The sequence below is a fragment of the Macaca mulatta genome, chromosome 8 (genome assembly GCF_049350105.2).
Source record: "Macaca mulatta isolate MMU2019108-1 chromosome 8, T2T-MMU8v2.0, whole genome shotgun sequence".
Taxonomy (NCBI): Eukaryota; Metazoa; Chordata; class Mammalia; order Primates; family Cercopithecidae; genus Macaca; species Macaca mulatta.
This window is the reverse complement of record NC_133413.1, coordinates 17,430,072-17,446,270: the sequence shown is the minus strand read 5'-3', so window position 1 is coordinate 17,446,270 and position 16,199 is coordinate 17,430,072. Positions and strand designations below refer to the sequence as shown.

At 36.8% G+C, this 16,199-nt stretch overlaps 1 protein-coding gene across 1 annotated transcript in view; it reads right to left on the bottom strand.

Moving 5' to 3' along the window:
• Nucleotides 1-964: 964 nt before the first annotated feature.
• Nucleotides 965-16,199, bottom strand: part of TUSC3 (tumor suppressor candidate 3) — a 309,201-nt gene continuing 293,966 nt past the window's right edge. Inside the window, exon 9 of the mRNA XM_077942417.1 lies at nucleotides 965-1,531. Within this exon, the coding sequence (XP_077798543.1) occupies nucleotides 1,503-1,531 (29 nt within the window). The 3' untranslated portion in view covers nucleotides 965-1,502. The remainder of the gene's footprint in view (nucleotides 1,532-16,199) is intronic.

Sequence of the window (16,199 nt, the reverse complement as noted above, 5' to 3'; positions counted from 1 at the left end):
GAAAGAGGGAAAGCAGATAGGGCAAGGCTGGGGTCATTCCTGGAAATAGAGAATCAATGACAGAGGTGTAGCATAAGGAAGAGCTAGCTAAAGGCTTGGATTTTCCCCTCCCTTATCCCTTATCACCACCTGCACTGCCAGAGCACAGCTTCCTTGGACCAGTGCTGGAGCGAGATGAGAAATGAGAACATTAGGTAGTCAGATCCAAGGGAAAGTAAGGCAGAGAGGAAGTGGAAGCATAAATTATCACATATGTAAAGGAAAATGGAGGTGGAGAGGTAAGAAGAGAGCACTGTCAAGAAATCTGAAGAGTGGTTGTGCTGATGAGCAAAGAGGGCAACCCTATGGCTATCTGCTATTCAGCTGGCCTCGCATACATGTACGTTGTGCCTAAAATTTTACAAAGTTTTGGAAATTATTATTCCTGACATAAAATTTTGGAAATTAGTATTCTTAAAATGATATCTTGCAAAACATGTCACAATATAAAATGAGTTACATGATAAACTTCAGGACAATAGAGACTGCAAAGTCAACGTGAACCAGAATGGTCAAAAATATTCTTATGGAGTGATGGTAAACTAGGTCTTAAATAAAGGAATTCTATCTATGCGAAACAGACCCAAGAGGTAGGATTTTCATGCTCTATTTGAGAGGATTGAAAATGGTAAATTTTGAACTAAAATTCTGAATTCGTGATTTTTAAAGATGAGATTGGAAAAGTAGATTGAGGTGACATTGAAGAGACCTTTGAATGCCAAGATGAAGGTTTCAAAAGACAACGTGTGTACAGTGGAAAGTTAACGAAATCTTCATAAATTATAAATTTCTCTCATTGTATTCTGAAAGGGAGTATCACTTCTCATTGTAATAAAGTGACTACATCAGATGCAGGAAATGCTAGAAACGCATGTGTATTCGTCCATTTTCATGTTGTTGATAAAGACATACCCAAGACTGGGTGATTTATAATGAAAAAGAGGTTGAACGGACTCACAGTTCCACGTGACTGGGGAGGCCTCATAATCATGGTGGAAGGCAAAAGGCACACCTCACATGGCAGCAGAGAAGAGAGAAAATGAGATCCAAGCAAAAGGGGTTTCCCCTTGTAAAACCATGAGGTCTCGGTAGACTTACTTGCTACCACGTGAACAGTATAGGGGAAACTACCCCAATGATTCAGTTATCTCCCACTGGGTCCATCCTACAACATGTGGGAATTATGGGAGTTACAATTCAAAATGAGATTTGGGTGAGGACACAGTCAAACCACATCAGCATGCAGTGAGGAAGCAACCAGAAGGCTTATACTGGAATGCTAACAGCAAAATGAAGAAGAGTCAATACAGCATGTCAGAGAAATGTAGAAACGAAGAAGTCATTAACCTTGATCTGAGGAGTGGTGGAGTACCATCGTTACAATCTCAGGATTTGAAGTCAGAGCAATCAATGTTCAGTCCCTTGCCATGCTGCTCACATGTCCCATGTCTTGGTCAAGTTATTTAAACCTCTCTAATCAGAGTTTCTTTGTCTGTAAAAAGAGAATAACAATTCACACCTTGCAGTTTTCTCTACAGGTGTGAGGATTAAACAATGTGATGCATATAAATAATTCACCATAGTTTTAGCATAGTAAATTGCTCAATAAATATTTGTTATCATTGCATCATTATAATTTGCATAAAATAATTACCTATCATACATTGTCTCTTCTTCTCTAGAATGTAAGATCCCTAAGACCAGGGACTTTTGTGTGCTTTTTTTATTGATGTATCCCTGGCACCTATAAAAGATGCTCAATAAATGATGCGTTGAATAAATTATTCTTATTATTTTAACAGTGGGAACTGGAAAAATAACAAGGCTGTGGTGAAAATAGAGAAGGCAAAAGTGAAATTATTTTGAAGGCCAGATGATGAAACACATTTTTAGATGATTAATGTTGCGCTCCCATTAAGGTGTTACCTTCCGGCAAGCATCATCCATTGACTTAGACACGTTACACCTGTTCACTAGAACCAGTCAGCAAACCTACCATCCCCACTAAAATGAAGACCTAGAGTGTAGTGAAGAATATGCTTCCCAGCTCTCAGTGCTCAGAAAGGAAAGAGCTTCCTTGGTGTAGGGGAGCAGTATTTGATAACAATAGAAACACAGAGAACAGGAATTCCAAGGAGGTTTCAATTCGTAGAAGCTAGAAATGAAACTGATATGCTTCCAAAGATTATGTGGCCTTATATATATAATGTATATATAGATGACATGTATAATATAATATATATGTTTATGTAATATATAATATATATAATATGTAATTATAATTTATATATAATTATATATAAATTATATAATTATATATAAATTATATAATTATAGATATGTAATTATATATAAATTATATATATAAATTATATAATTATATATAAATTATATAATTATAGATATATAATTATATATTATATATTATATATGTCATATATAAATATATAACAAACTCATTTTTTTGGTTTCAATATCATATTAAGAGTTTTGTTTAAAATTCTTTTTATGGTATCTTGGTGTTAAAATTAGTTGGTCATCATCACCTCACCCATTCCTTTCTAAATTGTTTCATTTTATTCTTTGAATTAATGTTGGTTGGCAATTGAGGGTGGACAAATAGAACATTTAAAAAGCCAACAGTAACTTCTAGTTACTGAATAGAAACAGGGGACGAGTTGAGATGAGAAAACATTTCCCAAAGTGATAGGGCTGAATATATGAGAAGCAAATCAGAACAATATTTCAGCAATAAATATGTTAGTAGGAAAATAGTACTTGTGAGTTAAATAACCAGAAAATAATTATATAAATGTCAGCAAGTAAAATTTATTGTATGGTGAATAATACAACTAAATTGGAATAGCCATTTATGCAATCAACTGTGGGAGAACAACCCTAAAATGGAAAGATTGACTGAGAGCAAATACTCATTTTGAGGTTAAAGATGCTGCCACCACATTTCTGAATGAAATAACACCTTTTACATGGATAGTAATGTTACATAATACTAAGTGATTTAGTATCTATGTTCATAGTCTTAGAGCACCATAAACCTTATCAGGAAAGGCAGGTTAAATTGGACATTTCAGAGATTTAATGTTTGAAAAACAAGCTATGGAAAAAAAAAAGGATAAACAAGATCTAAGAGTTTGATAAATCACTGTCAGAGCTACAATTGGACTAAGATAGCAGGTGTAGAAATAGAGGCCCCGAGGAAACAGAGGAAGCTGAAGATGAATGGTATCAAATGTTACCTTTAATGGAAAACAACTTGGACAGAATGCTCTAAGCACTCAAGTTTCTTTATTGCAACTTCGCTTGTCTTATTTTCCTTCACCACTTTGAGAGTGATGCTCCGGATCTCGGGAGCTCAGCACTGGAGTGAGGCACACAAAGTCTCATTTCAAGATGCTTTGCTATTTTTTTGTAGGCTTCAACCTAAGAGAAGGCCATAAAATCGGAACAGTTTATTGCGCTGGGGCAGAAAGCATTGTCACTGAGCTGATAGGCACTACCCTGGTCTCTGAAAAGCCCAGCTTCATCACAGACAGCTTTATTTTTACCTTGCAGGCACTCTTGAAGGATTTGCTAGTATGAAAGGGAGGCTGAAACATGTCGACTTTGCCCAAGGATGTCCAGTTGAAATCACACTTGGTTGCAGGGGAGATTGTAACTCCTGGTGGCTTTCTTTGAGTTGGGCTTTATATTTCTTTTATTTTGTTTCAGTTTATCTTCTACAGATTTTACACAATACTTTTCCCCAGAGCTTAACTTTCAGTTTCACCGTGTGGAAACTTTGTTGCTTGAAAACTGATAGATCTTTGTAAGAAAGGCATATGTCTTTCAGAAAATGAATTCCGGGGTGATCAACTTTGTGCCTATGCAGATCCCCACTGGGAAGTAAATGGGATTCTTAATGTTTGATTTTAGGTATAAAATGACATATATATACTATAATTACCTCTAAATATTTTGACAGAAGTGGAATACATTACATTATCATGTTTTAAATGCCCCAAATGGAATGTTTGAATCTTGATCAAATGCAGTATCTTTGATTTTGTAAGCCCTACAGGGTATTACATAACTCTGAAAAATTCTTATTCATTTTGCTAATGAATGAATAAGGATTGGAGCTCTTACTTTATTAAAAGTATTCTAGGCATGTGAGGGATATAGAAATATCTGTCCGAATTTCTGCCTATAAAAAGTTTTCCATTGAGGTAAAGAAATAATATTTGCAATAAAAGCAAATGCTACAAAGGTAGTCTATGAGGTGAAGCGCTAGATTCGTTCCACAATTTAAAAGAGGAAGCACCTGAGAAATCAACTAATCCAACCTCCTTGTTTTAAGGAATGTAAAAGTTTGTCCTGAAGAAGTTATCGTCATAGAATCACAGAAACCAACTCAAACCAATGTGCCCTGACTCCACGTTGAAGTCTGGACTCCAGTCTCACTGTTGCATTGCTGTAACAGCAGCAGGTGTGAAGCTGGTTGACTGTCACTGGACAGTGGTTACCGCTTTGTCTGAGTCCATGAGACAGACTGGCCCCACACGAGTTATATGAAGTGGGTTTATTCCTGACAGGCAGCCGGGAACAGTTTCCCAGCTCAAGAAAGCTGCCTGGGATAGGTGGGGTCTCTTCTGCACATGCTCCACTTGCACCACAGCTGAGGCATCTCACAAAGCAGCCTGCCCTGGGTTTTGTACCCCAGAGCCACAGGACACCCTGGGCTAAAGCATGGGAAGACATCCTGTTCCCTGGCCGTTCCAACCACCTCCTTTCTTATCACAGGATGCTGCATTCTCAGCACATTCTACTGTTATTCTTGAGAGCTACAAGTGAGAAGAGGGGAGAATTGGATCAGTCCAAGGCCACCTGGGGAACTGTCCTGCACAGGGGAGGATGAAAGCAGGTCCTTGATCCATGACAGCTGAGGTGCCAGGTAAGTTCAGTTCTTGCAGTTGACCACAGACAAACGTTATGTGCTTACTTCACGTCGGGGGAAGGAGGGGGGCAGTCTGATAGGCCAGTATTGGCATGAGGAAGGAAGAGGATGCATCCAGTACCCTCCTATAGTGTGTCTTGGAAAGGAGAAAGAAAGGAAAAAGAGAATAAATATGTATTGCATGTCCACTGTATCCTAGACCTACTGATTTATATGCAGCAATTAATATTTGCTGAAGGAAAGAATGAATTCATTTATTTCTCATAACAACCTCACAGGTATGATTATTCCTAGCTTCAAAAAAAAAAAAAAATAAGGCTTATTCGCTCAGTCAGCAAATGTTCACTAATAGCCTATTGGGTTCTAGGTCTTGTGTTAGATACAGGGGTATAAAGATGCCCCTCATTCCTATCCTATTAGAAAAGTAGACATATTGAAAATTGAGCTCCAGAATTGATATATATACTCTGCCTTGGAGTTTTATTACCATGAACTCAGAGTAGTTATAAAATAGTTTGAAGATCACACAGCTTAAAAATGGAAGAATTAGCTTTCCGAACCAGAGCTTTTAAAATGTATTTTAGAATCCCTAGCCTTTCCATTATAACTCACAGCCTGCCATTTGAGAGGGCGGCAGAGAAAATGATGTCATCTAGGTAGAACGTATTTGAATGAGGAAATGAGAGTAAGACGAACAGGAGCCCACTCGCAAGCACAGGGGAAGAAGCTACAGGAGACAGCTGTTTAAATGGATTCAAACCCAAACATCTTGAGTCAATGAGAGATTTTGCACCCAGAGAGAAGTTTGCAAAATCAGAAGATGCTGGGAGAGAAATGTACTGTGTCTGGCAGACCAAAAGGAGTTAAAGAGAAATTAACCAAGTGCAGCAAAGATAATTTTTCTTGAATGCAGAATTCATACACAAATACATTCTCTTCTCTGTTCTTTCCTGTGTCTCATATACACCCTCACATATGTGCTACAACCCAGTGGTTCCAAATCCTCCCCCCGCCTCTCCCTGCCTCCAATCCCTGCAATACATGCAAACCTGCCCAGAAGTCTCTTTGAAATCCATGGGACAGAGTGGAGGACTGAGGACGTATCTAATTTCAAAAGTTATGGCCCTATTCTGTGCTGGTATAGACTAGGGGCTTATACTGAAGTAGCCCAGAGACTGCTTTTGAAATCAGGATACTTGTGAGTCTGAGAGTTGGGCATGCATGTGGAGTGTGGAAAACAAGAAACACCTATTATGGAATCATTTTTCCCCCTTTGGCTTAAGTTGTGTTTTTTTTTTTCAAATTAGCATTATACTTTAAGTTCTGGGATACAAGTGCAGGACATGCAGGTTTGTTATATAGGTATACACGTGCTATGGTGGTTTGCTACACTCATCAACCCGTCATCTACATTAGGTAGTTCTCCTAATGCTGTCCCTCCCCTAGCCCTTCACCCCACAACAGGCCCCAGTGTGTGATGTTCCCCTCCCTGTGTCTATGTGTTCTCATTGTTCAACACCCGCTTATGAGTAAGAACATGTTGTGTTTGGTTTTCTGTTCCTGTGTTAATTTGCTGAGAATGATGGTTTCCAGCTTCATCCATGTCCCTGCAAAGGACATGAACTCATCCTTTTTATGGTTGCATAGTATTCCATGGTATATATGTGCCACATTTTCTTTATGCAGTCTATCATGATGGGTATTTGGGTTGGTTCCGAGTCTTTGCTACTGTGAATAGTGCTTCAGTAAACATATGTGTGCGTGTGTCTTTATAGTAGAATGATTTATAATCCTTTGGTATATAGCCAGTAATGGGTTCTATTATAATCCCATTACTGGTATTTACCATTCTTAAAAGCGAGGCAGCCTTTTGAAAAACTGAGGCATGTGAACTTGTGTTCGATATGTAGATGTAAGAATCTCAGTGTTTATATCTAAAACAACTGTAATGAAAAAGTAGAATTGTCCTCAGAGCGGTTGAAATGGTTTGGCCCTGTCCCCGTTCAAATCTCAACTTGAATTATATCTCCCAGAATTTCCACATGTTATGCGAGGGACCCAGAGGGAGGTAACTGAATCGTGGGGGCCAGTCTTTCCCATGCTATTCTTGTGATAGTGAATAAGTCTCTTGAGATCTGATGGGTTTTTCTGGGATTTCTGCTTTCGCTTCTTCCTCATTCTCTCTTGCCGCCACCATGTAAGAAGTGCCTTTCACCTCCTGCCATGATTCTGAGGCCTCCCCAGCCATGTGGAACTGTAAGTCCAATTAAACCTCTTTTTCTTTCCAGGCTCAGGTATGTCTTTATGAGCAGCATAAAATGGACTGGTGCAGCAGTTTTGTAATTCTCTTACAGATGAGTACTAACAACACTGGCCTATAATGTTTGAACATACACGTAACTATTGTGAAATAAGCACAGTGGAAATGAGTAAAGGGCTTGTGGCTATTGTGTTCATTTTTCCAAACCCCTAGAGTAGAACAAAATACTGAATACTGCTCCCACCCCCGCAAATAAATGACAACTCAGGGCTGCAAAAGGGTCAGTGGTTTCAGTGGACCCAACTCACTCCATATATTTTCTATACCCTGAGAAAATGTGACCAAAATATTAAACTGTAAAAATCACAGAACCTTAAAATGTTTTAGACTCAAGGCAATGTTAGAGATCGTCTGGTTCAGTGATTGTTAATCTTTTGGCGAATGGAAATAATCTAATGTAATTTGGTGACTCCCTGAAAAACATGCACATGTGTATGTTAATACAAATTTTCATACAATTTTTGGGAGTTCAGGATTTTCTTAAACTCCCTATTGCCAGATTAAAAATTCCAGAGCTAGTGAAACCCTCAATTAAATCAAAGCTCCTCACTTTGCAGAGTTCAAGTGCCCTGCCCAGGGTCACATGGCTACCTGGCTGGAGCAGAATAGGGATCGCATAAGCCAATCTGATTGACTACCCACATCTGGTTAGACTTACCACCCAAACTACAGCAGCCCTTTGTCCAAGGGACTTAAAATCACCTCCTAAAGTTAACCATCAGGTTTCTTCTTGTTCTAACTTACGATTATGCCTTATCTAGCTCCATTAGTAACTTTTTAGATAGGCTTGAACTAAAAGATACTTTTTAATTGGGTGGTATTATTTCCATTTGATTAACTGCATTTTCTGTTCTGCTGTTCCTATTGTGTGTGTGTGTATGTGTGTGTGTGTGTGTGTGTGTATGTGTGTTTAAAGTTTTCTTGTTATTTTGAAATGCCAAGGTAATATATCTCTTTAAGAGGTAGTAGAAAACATTTTAAGACCACTCATGATCATCCCAGGGATAGTCCTCAGTGTATCAGATATTCATGCTGCCACATTAAATTGCTTGAATGTAAATTGAGATTCTAGAGTAAATAGGCTTTAAAATATCGGAGGCATTATCACTTCTATTGAAAGTCATAGGATGATAATCTAAAGTAGATGTTGTCAGGTTTTCTGATGAGGTAGGCATGCTGATCTTAATACACAGATTTAAAGAATGACATTCCTAGGACCAGCAGGTGACTGGAGGTTACAATGCTATATACCATTGCAATAATGGAGATGATTTATATACTAATATGGACCCATTGTCTTTTCATTTTAGCAACACCAACGGGCAGGAAAAGTCTGAGTTATGGACATGTGATTTTTTTCTAACCTCATTTTTCTCTTCTCAGCCAGAAGAAGGGTTCATCATGACTCCTTTGTTCTCTGTTTGTGTCTTGAAAATAGTCCTATCATTGATTTATTAGGCCACATATTATTTGTTTATTTTTCTGTCTCCTCAAATAGACTCTTAGCTTATTAAGCCCTGAGACTCTGTCCTTTTATACTATGAAAGCACAGTAATTAGCACAGTGCCCAACACATACTAAATGCTCAATAAATAACTGTTGAATTAATAACTAAGGGAAGCAAATTATATTAATTTTATGCATACTCCATTAACTGAGGACATAATCAATCACAGAAAAACTTTAATAAAAACTACAACAAAGAGAAATTTTTTGCCATCCCTTCATTAAAATTGTTTGTCATGATGCATTCTGCTACACCAGGAAAAAAAAAAAATGGAACAAGGGGACAGGACCATTGCTCCTTCAGACGTAGAAGAGATTGAGAAGGTCATAAACTTACAGATTTGCTGAAATTTATTAGGATATTTGAGAAGGGATTTCTAAAGTATTTGGTAGAAATTAGATTTTCCTTCTATCCCCCAATAAACCAAAGAGACTGAGTTTCCAAACACAAACGCTATAAATACAGCTTAAGGTAGAATTGTCCTGAGACTTCATCGTTATCTATAGAGGTTGGATTAACATTTCAGGACAGGTCTTATTGACACATCAGATATTCAAGGGCAAAGCTATGTTTCATAAGACATCTTTGTATCCCCAATACTAACTATATATTCTGGAGCACAGGTGTTTTATATACATCATACACACACACACACACACACACACATCTTAGATATAGATACACACCATATAGATATAGTTATATACCTCATGTAGATATAGATGTATATATAAGTATATATATTGTTGTGTGAAGTCAGGGACCCCGAATGGAGCGACTGGATGGGGCGACAGCAGAGGAACATAAATTGTGAAGATTTCGTGTACATTTATCATTTCCCAAATAATACTTTTATAATTTCTTATGCCTGTCTTACTTTAATCTATTAATCCTGTTATCTTTGTAAGCTGAGGATATACATCACCTCAGGACCACTGTGATAATTGCGTTAACTGTACCAATTGATGGTAAAACATGTGTGTTTGAGCAGTATGATATCAGTGCACCTTGAAAAAGAACAGAATAACAGCGATTTTTAGGGAACAAGGGAAGACAACCATAAGGTCTGACTGACTGTGGGGTTAGGCAAAAAGAGCCATATTTTTCTTCTTGCAGACAGCCTGTAAATGGATGTGTAAGTAGGGAAGATATCGCTAAATTCTTTTCCTAGCAAGGAATATTAATATTAATATCCTGGGAAAGGAATGCATTCCTGGGGGGAGGTCTATAAACAGCCACTCTGGGAGTGTCTATCTTATGTGGTTGAGATAAGGACTGAGATACATTCTGGTCTCCTGCAGAACCCTCAGGCTTATTAGGGTGGGGAAAAAACTCCGCCCTGGCAAATTTGTGGTCAGACTGGTTCTCTGCTCTCGAACCCTGTTTTCTGTTGTTTAAGATATTTATCAAGACAATATGTGCACCGCTGAACCTAGACTCTTAATCAGTCATTCTGCTTTTGCCCTTTGCCTTGTGATCTTTCTTGGACCCTTGTCAGTAGTTCTCCTTTTTGCTCTTTTAAGCACGTGATCTACTTTCTGTTCTTATACCCTCTCCCCTTTTGAAACCCTTAATAAAATACTAGCTAGTTTGAGGCTCAGGTGGGCATCACGGTGCTATCAATATGTGATGTCACCCCCGGCGCCCAGCTGTAAAATTCCTCTTTTTGTACTCTTTATTTCTTAGCCAGCCAACACTTATGGAACATAGAAATAACCTACATTGAAATATTGGGGAGTAGTCCCCCAATAATATATAATATATATATACATCAAGTTTTGTTATATTGGTGTTCATCTATGTCAAGTCATTTTTGACAGATGCTTAGAAAACCCTACCATCAACTTTATTTCTTCTATCCAACTGCCTAAGAATCTATAAATTAATCTCTTTAAGTTGTTCTTCTAGTACTTGGAGTTTTTAAAAAGAGTTAAATAACATTCTGCAGAATTTCTTAAAGCATGTAGCATGGTATTGTGTCTTGTGACTATCCAAGAGGGGAGATATATTCCACCAGCTTTTCCAAACGTATCTGACCCAAAAACTTTTTTCAAAAAACATATTTTTTGACTACTGTTACACAGAACACCCATTAGCAATGAATACAGTGAACTAATTCAAACAAATGTATTATAGTTTCCTTGCCATAAATAAAGTTTAGGGGGCCTTACTGTGTAGAAAAACTCTTGAGAAAGTACTTAAAGTAAAAGGAAAGAAAAGGAAGAGATCCTAAGAGTAAATGCCATTATTTTACAATGAATGTGTTATTTCCCCAAAGCGCTCACTGCTCTTCCTTTCCTTGGGAGAGTGGGGCATGAAATATACTCATGTTCTCAGGCTGTGGTTGCTACAAATAACGATAACAACAGTAATCATTCATGGTTATTGAGTAGTGTCAGAAAACAATGTGAACGTTTTTATGTTTCTGCATGGTCATGACTTTCTGAGCAAAAATTATTGGCAAACTGGCTGAAAGGATAAGTGAATGGTGAAAGCCCTGAAAGCTAAAACCAGTGAAATATCCGGGGTCAATGTACAGGTTTTTCTCTTTTGGAGCCATGTGTTCATGTTTCAAAGAATTGTAAACACCTAAGGACCTTCTCGCATTTGTCTCAGAGAAGACTTGTTTACATCACAGACCAAAAATTTTTCTGTTTTTCTTAGGAAGCAGGAGGGGTAGTTGTTTAGCTCCTATGTAAGCTCTGAGGTTCATAATTGCAAGGCTTCTTTATCTCCTGTGTACAAATCCTGCTTTTCATGCACAGGAAATATCTGCCCTCATCATTTTGCTCTATGGAGGACTGGGGATGGGAAACTGATGATAAGATCACCAGTAAGTAATCAGTCTGCTTCCGATCCAGAAACCTTTGTTGACTGTCAGGATAAAATAAATCAATACAGACATGAAGAACGTGTCAAGCCCTTATTATGTTCCAGGTACTGTGCTAAGAGCTCTGTGTACAATATCATGTTTAATCTTCACATACCTTTACAGTGTGAGCATATGAGGTAAGTATTAGGATTGATTTATAGATGATGAGGCTGAGGGTCAGAACTGCTAAGTGACCAGTCAGCCCAGGTTCACACTGCCCATAATCAGTCGGGGTGCACTTCTAACCCAAGTCAGAAGGATTCATACTCATTCCCTTAGATGTAGCTTCTTACGAGGAGGGATTCTATCTGTTTTGTTCATTGATGTATCCCTAATGCCAAGAAGAATGTTTTGTATTCAATAAGTGCTCAAAAAACATATGTTGACTGATTATTGTACTATTCTATTAGAATAGTACAATAATTTCTAATTCTAATAGGAATTAGAAATGTGGGTAACATTCTTGGGAACTAAATTCCAGATAGCAAGTCACTAAAAGTGCCATTATATAGGTTACATTTAATTCAACTATGGATTCTTCTAAAATTTTTAAAGAACACATCACAGAAATATTTAGAACCTTAAAATAAGTCATAGATAGAAAGCACTTAGATTTGGTATATATGGCTTGTATTTAAACTGAATTCATTCTAAATAGAGTGAAAGAAACACATTTGTAGTTACACACTAAACAAATAACATTTTTAGGCCCAGCATGGTGGCTCACACCTGTAATCCCAGCAGTTTGGGAGTCCAAGGCAGGCAGATCACCTGAGGTCAGGAGTTCAAGACCAGCCTTGCCAACATGGCAAAATGCCATCTCTGCTAAAAATACAAACATTAGCTGGGTGTGGGTGCACATGCCTGTAATCCTAGCTACTCAGGATGCTGGGGTAGGAGAATCGCTTGAACCCGGGAGGCAGGGGTTGCAGTGAGCCGAGATCATGCCACTGCATGCTAGCCTGGGAGACAAAGTGAGACTCTATCTAAAAAAAAAAGGGAAAAATTTGTCTCATAACAGAGTAAAGATTAATTATTTGCATTATGATTAGTATAACAGATTTCTAAGAAAGTAATAAAATGTAGTTCAGTTTGGCTAATTATATTAGAATAAAATGTACACGAATAAAATCTGCATATAAATAGAAAGGAGGGAGGACTTGACCTTAGGTAGTAAATTTATTCATATTTCCATGAAATGTATTAATTACCACAATGAATTGTGTTAAAATATATAATCCAATTCGTAGTCTACTCAACCTATAGAATATAGTTAGAACTATATATCTGGATATACAGAAACTGAAGCAAATTGATGTGTGTGTGTGTATATATATAAAAAACATATTTCTGTATGCAATTTTAAGATTTATAGCAACTAAAGAATATAGGAACAATAAATTTAGATACTGGCTACATGGCTGTGATAATTAATGCCAAACTAGGGAACAACTTCAGCTAATGGAAAATATAAACACAGGTTTTAATTGGACTAAAGGGACTCCTAGTGCCATTAATAACAGATTTTGAAACACACAAAATAAATGTCCTCTAGCAACCACTTTCAATACAACAGTGGACCAAAAAGAGTTTTTTACTTCAACCTTAATTCCTATATGAGAACTGCATTTGCCATTAAATCACTGACTTTACTTCTTGTTTATATCATTAACTTGCGCTTAGGGACTACGTACATTTTAAATTCTCACTTTGGCGTTGGCATCCAAGTGGATATATGATAAATTTAGAAAGAGCCATTATTGTTTCTTTCAAACCATAAAAATTATGAGCACAGTGGAACTTTCTCTAGAAAAACAGGTTAAAATTATTTTTGTATTTATTCCGAGTCTTTCTGAGCAAGACCTATTTTTTCATACCAGATTATAAAACTATTGATTTTTAACTAGGAATTAAGAAACTTCAGAAATTGGAAACCTACCAATCTTTTTTCTCCTCCATGCCCTAATAGCATCTTATTCTTTTGCTAAATTGACATTTTAAAGTAATTTCATCTATGGACTTTCTAGGCTCTTTATTCCTAGACTTGGAGTTTCTATCTTGCTACATCTGTCTAAGACTTTTCCTTCTTTGCTTCTGCTCATGAGTTTTTTAAAGTAAAGGTTTCCATTGAAAGACAGGTCAACTTCCTGGAGCTGAAACTGGGCCAACGTTTGGATTTGAAGGTAGAGACTTTATCACTCAAAACTCTGAAAAGAGGGGTGATGGTCAAATGTGGTTCACAGTTATTATATATCGCTGAGTCTGGAACCTGAGCTATCCTTGCATTATAGTTATGACTTTATTAAAATAGAAACCATCTAAAACTCTGAATGTCAAAGGATTTGGAATGGTTTCCAAGCATTGGTATTCTAAATGGGGTGCAAATTGAATCAGAGAAAGTTCACATTGGGTGATTATCCCTATAAATACAAAGTATAAGTCTCAAAGGCAAATGATACATCTAGAGCTGCTAAACCAAAATTTCTTGTTTATAGTAATAAAATCTGTGCACAAGCTAGGAAGATAGTTTCAGGGCACAGACAAAGGCTCTTTTAAACAAGTGATATTCGCAGGAGGTGGTCTATTGATGAAACAAGAGGCAGAGAGAGACTTTATATTATGAACAAGTATAGAATTGGCTATCTTCATCCACTAGCGAAGAAGTAAAGCATAAGAGAATAAATAGTAGGTAATGATTACAGTTCCTGCCAGTCCGGAATACAACCTTAGACTCTTCTTTCATGCAAACTCCTGGTGAAGATTTGTTTAAAGAAAAGCTGATTTTAAAACTGATGAATAATTTTAAAAGAAGCCAAAATGAGATCTAAACCAAGATACTACAGGAGGAGAAGGCGTTTGGAAAAGCAAAAATAAAAGGCAGGCAAAGAATACTCACCAGAAAATGGTTGTTACAGACCAGACAAAAGTTATTATAAAATGCCATCCATGATTTAAAAAAATTTAGTCAATTTGACTCTGAATTTAGAACACTAAACAAAGACAGAGAAAGTCAGGTGAGTGGTAACAAGACAACGGAAAAAGATTAAATGTGAGCTGGGCCGGCAGATATCAGAAAATGGAAGGGGAAAAATCACAGAACTTAGGGAGAAATTAGAAGCAACACAAATGATAATTGATACTGCTAAACAGGAAGGAGCATGGGGGAAAGATGAAAATCAGGAAAGTGAAATGGAATTTGATAAAGAATTTAAACGAATAAAAGAAAATGATAGATACAGAAAAAAGGCAGATGAGATCCAATGTACATATAATCAGTCTGACAAAAAGAAACAATGACAATAAAAAAATAACATATAATATAATACATTTAAATGTAGAATACAATAAAGCTCTTCAGAAATAAACCCTTCAATTTACAGTTTGGAAAAGTGCACATGCCATGAGAAAAAAATGAATGATTTCAGTTATCTGAATAAGTTACTTGATTTTTTTTTTAAAAAAAGACATAATCCCTTTTCAAATCTGAGAAAAAAATCAAATTATCATTTGATTTAAAATAATTACTTTCAGCCTCAGATTTATCCAGTACAGCATACACTGCCTGTGGACAATAGAATAATAGCTTTTAAACATTTCTCAAGAAAATAAGCAATGACTTAAAAATCTTACACTCAAACAGTGATAAAAGAATGAAAAATCAGATCTACATTATTGAACATAGAAAAAAAAACTAGTTGTTATTATTAAATTCAGTGTTAAGATTTAAATAAATGTGGGAATTGCAGTTATGTGACAGTATTCATATCTTATAAACCTTTATAATCAAGAAATCATGTAGCACCAAAAAGTGAGACAGGGAAGGGAGAGGAAAAGTAGAAGTATAAAACTACAAGTTTATCCATTTTTAACAGCTAAAATTAAAAACATATCATTTAAAGTTAGAAATCAAGTGACAGAGGTGAAAGTATATGTGACAATAAAAATGTATATAACTGGCAATATAAATGAACTAAAATTTGATTATTTAAATGGTATAAGTGGAAGGACAATAGATAGATTAATATACAATAGGAAGTCAAGTAAAAGAATTGTAAAGGTTTACAGTCCTAAGAAGTCAACCAAAAAAGTATTTAAATTTTTAAAGAACGTATTTGGACTAGAGGGAGTGGAAAAGAGCAAGACAGAGAAACATGCATTTTATTTATGTCTAGTACTGATCTTATATTACTTTTTTCTTTTTTCTTTCTGAGATGGAGTCTCGCTCTGTTGCCCAGGCTGGAGTGCAGTGGCATGATCTCAGCTCACTGGAACCTCTGCCACCCAGGTTCAAAGGATTCTGCTGCCTCAGCCTCCGAGTAGCTGGGATTACAGGTGCCCGCCAGCATGCCCGACTAATTTTTTTTTTTTTTTTCGGATTTTTAGTAGAGACAGGGTTTCACCATATTGGTCAAGCTTGTCTTGAACTCCTGACCTCAAGCAATCCACCTGCTTTAGCCTCCCAAAGTGCTGGGATTACAGGCGTGAGCCACCGTGCCCAGCTGTATTA